This window comes from Nanorana parkeri, unplaced genomic scaffold (assembly GCF_000935625.1).
Source record: "Nanorana parkeri isolate BGI_ZX_2015 unplaced genomic scaffold, ASM93562v1 scaffold102, whole genome shotgun sequence".
NCBI classification, from domain to species: Eukaryota; Metazoa; Chordata; class Amphibia; order Anura; family Dicroglossidae; genus Nanorana; species Nanorana parkeri.
Window position 1 is genome coordinate 2,101,125 of NW_017306370.1, and position 6,427 is coordinate 2,107,551.

A 6,427-nucleotide genomic window follows, 5' to 3' on the forward strand; every position below is an offset into this window, starting at 1 on the left:
AACCATTCAATTATTACAGCCCCCCCCTTTCCCACAAATCACTCTAAAAAGGTGATGTTAAACAAAACATTCAACAGACGCTTCCAGGAGGTGTGGGTGATGTGGCAAGCGTGCCCCTTAGATTGGTGGTGAGTGGCAAGCGTGCTCCTGGGGTTGGAGGCGCGTGGGAAGCATGCTCCTCGGGTTGGAGGCGCGTGGGAAGCATGCTCCTCGGGTTGGCGGCGCGTGGGAAGCATGCTCCTTGGGTTGGTGGCGCGTGGGAAGCATGCTCCTCGGGTTGGCGGCACGTGGGAAGCATGCTCCTCGGGTTGGCGGCGCGTGGGAAGCATGCTCCTCGGGTTGACGGAGTGTGGGAAGCGTGCCCCGTAACTTGGCGGACGCTTCCAGGAGGTGTGAGTGATGTGGCAAGCGTGCCCCTTAGATGGCTGGTCAGGCAGTGTCACTTTATTGCTGCCTCGGTGATGGGACCCTGCACGAGCATTGTTGGGGCTCTTTGTGATGACGACGCATTTGCAATATATTTCTCTTTTCATGAATTAAAGTTGTGTTCATCCTCTGGCATATATGACCATAGTTGCCAACAGTGCTGGATAAAGTGACAGGAAACTTCTGAGAGGGAGAAAAAGGTGCTGTGCTTCAGTCTGCCACAGCATTCTGCATGGTGCTCCCTGCCAGGCAGCACGTGGGGGTGCAGTACAGTTTGAAAGCAGGGGGCTGTGCTGCTGAAAAAGGGTCACTGGGTAGCTGTGTATGCCTAGCCAGCAGACGGCTAGAAAAGCTGCCCACCATAGTGATGGGTTTAGTTGCTAGTTACTTGCCATGTCATATTTGCTGTGACGCTAACCTTTTATATTATTCATTTTTAGGAGTGCCGAATCGCTCATCCAATTGTAAAATGCACCTATTGTCGATCAGAGTTCCAGCAAGAAAAGTAAGTCATCTCAGTGGTCGCGATGGTATGGCACAGCCAAACGTCTCTTTTTGTGGCTTATTTATCCTTCCCATTGGCAACCATTCCATTGGGATCAGGGATTGTGAACGCTCGTCTGCTCACTGGTTCCTGGAATTTTTGTTCTATTAACAAGGATATCAAAAAGCCATTTAAAGCCCAAGTTTGATCTCGCAGGTTATATTTTAGAGGTGTGTGTGATGAATAACCATCTTTTCTATTGCCTGCAGAGTAAGGCACCATTCACACTGAGCGATTTATCGAGCGGTTTTTGCAGCGATATCACTCATATTTCCACGCGATATCGCTCTATGTAGCTTCTCCAATCCATTTCAATAGAGCTGTTCACATCTCGTCGCTCAATATCGCTTGTAGCTCGTCGCTGTAGCTTGCCGCTCCTACATGACCCTTTTTTCGAGCGATATTGCTCCTGATTGCATACAGCCCAATAGGAAAAAGATGCGCGATGACTATCAATATCGCTTGCCGCGCAATATCGCTCAAAATCACGCGATTTTCATGTCGCTCAGTGTGAATGGGGCCTAAGATGGTACCTAAAACAAGGCATTGTGGTATTTCCCCAATCTAACAATACAATAAAGGAAATCTGTATTTGGGGAAATGTGGGGGCTGCCATTGCTGAAAGTGCAACAGATTCCTCCATCTACGCTAAACTGTGTGGATGGAGAAATCTGCCACTGGGCCAAGGTTCAGTATCTTGCTAGTCGGCCCCGCTGGCTCTCAAAATACCTGAACAATGCCTGCATCCAATCAGATTGTTCAGGTGTTTTGACAGCCAGCAGGGCCGACTAGCAAGATACTGAAGCTAGGCCCAGTGGGAGATTCCTCCATCCACACACTTTTTGCACTTTTTCAATCTGCAGATAATCTATAGGTGTATGGCCAGCTCTAGCAAGTACGCCTAGTGCACAGGTGGAGGGGAAGGAGTGTTTGAGCAAAGGTAAGTATAGCAAGGGGGGTAGAGGGCCGGATTGAAGGGGGTCATTTCATTTTTCCAAATTCACCTGGGAAAGTGGAATTACTCTGTCACTTTACCAGGTACAAGTATGTAGTCGGATCTCTTTACCTGCATACTTACTCCAGGCCGACAATTCAGGAAACATCAAACCCATTAGCATCAACATGATAGTTGGATAGTTAGGATTTTCGGAAGGAGAGATCCGCAATAGCAGCCTCAGATTTCTGTCTGTACGGGTTTTCTTTACTGAAAACTTAACTTTTCAAAGGAAACTTCCTCTTGATTTTAGGAGCCATCCGGTACCTTTTTATAGTAGTGGTAAATCAAGGATAATGCGAGCTTTGAAAACATTGAGGGTAACCTTTCTAAAGTCTGTTTTGTTTACACCTAACACACAGACGGTGTTTCATATACTTTAACACCCGCTCTAGGCTTGGTTAGGATGCAGGTATTAACTGTAGCTATGATGGCAGTGCCACCATCTGGGAAGGGTCTTCAGTGCATGGTTGGATGTTTAGGCAGAGTTGGCCAATGATGGGCTCTGTGGTAAGCACTTCCTTGATGAAGATGGCAGCCACTTGACCCTTTTAGCTACTGCTGCAGTCGAGACCAGACTGAGCTCAGGGCGTCCATTGGGTAAGGCAACTGAACTGCAGGCAAAGCAGGCCAAATAGTCCTTTATTGTCATACATTGTGGTTGCCATTCAAAAGCATGCGTTGGTGTTCACATAGGAAATGCAGAGCTTGAAAAGTATGCTTATTGACATGAGACCTAAAGGAGATCGTTCAGTCACTATTTTCCCTTTATCAGTATTGTTATTGTAAGGAGAAAGGAAAAACTGAACGCCCTTAGTCGCTGAAATGTCCTCCCTTCCACCACACGCAGCACCCAATATAAATGCTCCTTCAATTTGTAAAGTCAGTTGTTCTGTATGTGCCTACTCTAATTTCTTGTACTTTTTTGTTTTCCCAGTAAAACCAACACTATATGCAAGAAATGTGCGCAAAATGTTAAGCAGTTTGGAACGGTAAGTTTTTGGCAATAAATACTTTTTCTCTTGGAGACTTATTTGCAGCTTAGTATTCCTCTGCTCATAATTCCAACACAACCTGTAGACTGAGGTTTCTTCAGACACTGGAGACGTCCTTCATTTCTACAGCACCAGCTCTGCTGTGTAAAGTGATGGTACCAAACAGATTAATGCATTGTGCCCACTCTATAGTCATAATAACAAATGAGTGGCTATTGAGCATTACTAAAGATCGTGTTGGGAAGTGAGCCTTGAGTGGGCTAGGGTGGAGTGGTGAGCTCTCATTAGTTTGTTCTTACATTAGAGGCAATGTGAGAAACCGTATAACTGTACATTTTTAATTTTTTTTTATTACTTAAACGAGAACTATGGGGTCAGTGTTTTTCCCCACGTTTCTCTTAAGGGTCACGGGAGGACATAAACTAGCATCCTCCTGTGACCCAAAGCTCAGTATATAGCGAGGCAGCCGGGACGGATCCTGACATTACTGTCGATATCCACCCAGCTGTGTGAGTGACAGCTGGCTCTGCCTATCTAGAGGCACAACTAGTTGTACCCATCCGCTCCTCTAATCAGCGCTGGGGGAGGGGGGGATCCCTGCAGGGAGCCGTGACTGACAGTCACCACTCTCTGCAGGGAGATGATTGAGACGTGAGTGAGCGACGGCATGTGTTCACTTCCCGATCTATTGAGCCGACGTGTGACAGTTTCATTGTCACGCGTTGGCTCGAACTCTGAGGAGTGATTTTCACTTACCTCTTAGTTCTCCGTTCAACCAAAAACAGTTTGAATCTTTTGCTCTGGTTCATGTAGAGCTTGTTAAGGGTGTGAGTAACGGTTGCTGATGTAATTTTTGTTTTCTTGCAGCCCAAGCCTTGCCAGTACTGTAACATCATAGCAGCATTTATTGGCACAAAGTGCCAGCGTTGTACCAACTCAGAGAAAAAATATGGACCTCCTCAGACCTGTGAGCAATGCAAGCAGCAATGTGCTTTTGATCGGAAGGAAGAAGGAAGACGAAAGGTATGTCAGAATCATGGCTCTTGTGTAGTGTAGAGTTTGTCCGTAATATTTGTGCTGTAGCTGCCTTTAGTCATATTTAAGCATTGAAGTGACACTGAACTAAGGAATTAAATCCTAAAAATACATTCAAGTACTTCTGTATCACTCGGCTGTAGACCCTCAAATCATCTCTGAATTGGTGCGGACACTGTCCCTTCTGGAGGGGGGCTACTTTTGTTCCCCATGGTCCCTGTGTGTGTTGTAATGTAGTCACCGCTCTAAGCTCACTCTCAATACAAATGAGTAAACTAAACATGAGATTGTAGTCCATTGCGGGAGTGAGCTTGGAGTGGTGACTACTTTACAACACACACAGGGACCATGGGGAACAGAAGGAGCCCCCCTCCAGAAGGAAGGACAGTGTCCGCACCAATTCAGAGATGATTTGAGGATCGCCAGCCGAGCAATATACAAATAAGATACATTTTTGTTAATAGTTGGTGGTATTTGAATGCATTTATAAGATCGAACTCCAGAGATATCACTTAAAACTGCCTTTTACTTAAAAGAAAAGCTTTCATTGGAGGAATATGGAGGCTGCTGTTGCAGACCTCTTTCTGAAAATGGTAGTTTCAGCATTTCATTGGTGTTATCCCACTTTGCCTACACAGTTACTTTAAGGTAACTGTCTTCTCTGAAGCCAGTTTTAGCATCCGTGGCATTATTAGAATGGTTATTGGAGTGCCTTCCAGAATATGGTTCTCTGCTGATCAGTGTTGTATTGGCTAGAGCATTGACTTGACATTTCATTTTGTATAGGTTGATGGGAAGCTCCTCTGTTGGCTTTGCACGCTGTCCTACAAAAGAGTTCTTCAGAAGACTAAGGAGCAGCGCAAAAGTTTGGGCTCCACCCATTCCAACTCCTCTTCTTCTTCCCTCACTGAGAAAGACCAACATCATCCGAAACATCACCACCATCATCACCACCATCACCGGCACAGTGGCAGCCACAAGTAAGCCACCTTCCTGTTAATTTGTTTCTGTGCTTTTAGCATGTACTGATCATTGAAATGTAAATGTAACTTCACAGGGGAGTGATGGGGGGGGAAAAATGCTTCCAGCATCTGATCGGCTACAAGTTGCTTGCAGTACTTCCTTCTAGTTTAAAGAGACTTTGGTATTTTAAATTCATGAAGTGGGGACCCAGATACCTATCTGTGTGGCTCCTGAGGGCACCCTTACCGCTGTTCTCATGCAGGAGAATACGCTGCAGTCTGACTGCTTGTCATGAAGTAGCAGAGTAGACAATCATCCAACAGATTGCAGGTTATGCGTGAACACAGGAGCCAGTTTCATAAAGGTTTGGCTTGCATGTTCATTCTTACTGGCATTGGGAGCTGATGAGCAGGTGCCTGGGCAGTTTGCTTAGTTTAGAGTGCCTGCCTTGTGTAGCATAATTTGGGCAGGGTGCAGACTTTTTTGTTGTTGTTTTTAGTCTTGTAGGTTGCTTTATAGCCAGTGATGAGAACAGCCCGTTTCATCTTCAGATGATGCAGAACAGTCTGAGCCTATACCAGGGGTAGGCAACCTCGGCCCTCCAGCTCTGGTGAAACTACAAATCTCATTGTGCATGTGCCTCTGGGAGTCATGCCTGTGCCTGTCGTTCTTGCAATGCCTAATGGGGTTTGTGGTTGCACCACAGCTGGCAGGCTCCAGTTTGCTTCTCCTGGCCCATACTGATAATGCCTTCATTCCTGTTACCCAGGCTGCTTGCTACATCCCTTTCATACGCCCTACATTTGGAGATAGTTCTTCCTCCTGCTGTTTCTATACGTATGAAAGGGTTCGGGGCAAGCAGGTGGAATATAGTGTGCGCATATGTGCTAATTATATAACCTTTTTTATATAATTCCCGCAAGGCAGTGCCAGAGTAGCCTATTGACAGGCAGTGAGTGGACTCTGTACTCTATACATAGAATAGTTTGGGCAATGTAGGTATTTACAATTATAGGGGAATTTCAGTGTGTGCCTTTTTTGTAACTTTCTGACTTAGTTTGGATGTTGATGGGTTTACTATGAAAATACTTGGCAACTGCAGGACCATCCAGAGCTTCATAGGCAAAACAGCATATGCAAAAAGTCTGGATTTCTTTTCCTGTGACATGCTGAGAACTGGGGATCGGTTTTCACTTGTCATTCACAGATGTAGGGTAGCGAAAGGCCGAGTTATTTACTCCATTTGAAGGAGCCTAACCCGCCTAACGCTGAGATTTCAATTATCAGAGGATGCTGGAGGGCTGTTTTCTTAGACCTTCCTGCTGGTGTCCTACCAATGATGAGTGTTACTCCATTCTACTCTTCATAATGTAAGATTAGACATCGGTGATGGCTGGGGCTAATGGAGCTAATGGAGCTGTACACTGCTGAGTCCCTGAGAAAGCTGGTGAATTACAAAAGATGGGGGGG

The 6,427-nt window shown here is 45.8% G+C and overlaps 1 protein-coding gene across 4 annotated transcripts in view; it reads left to right on the forward strand.

Annotated features, from left to right (window-relative positions):
• The window catches only part of FAM76B (family with sequence similarity 76 member B), a 16,383-nt gene that overhangs the window by 649 nt on the left and 9,307 nt on the right, over nucleotides 1–6,427 (forward strand). For 3 of the 4 annotated variants that reach the window (XM_018552948.1, XM_018552947.1, XM_018552949.1), the window contains exons 2-5: nucleotides 867–931; nucleotides 2,902–2,956; nucleotides 3,827–3,982; nucleotides 4,781–4,974. In XM_018552948.1, coding sequence (XP_018408450.1) covers nucleotides 867–931; nucleotides 2,902–2,956; nucleotides 3,827–3,982; nucleotides 4,781–4,974 — 470 coding nt within the window. The remainder of the gene's footprint in view (nucleotides 1–866; nucleotides 932–2,901; nucleotides 2,957–3,826; nucleotides 3,983–4,780; nucleotides 4,975–6,427) is intronic. The other variant, XM_018552950.1, reaches the window with a different exon arrangement.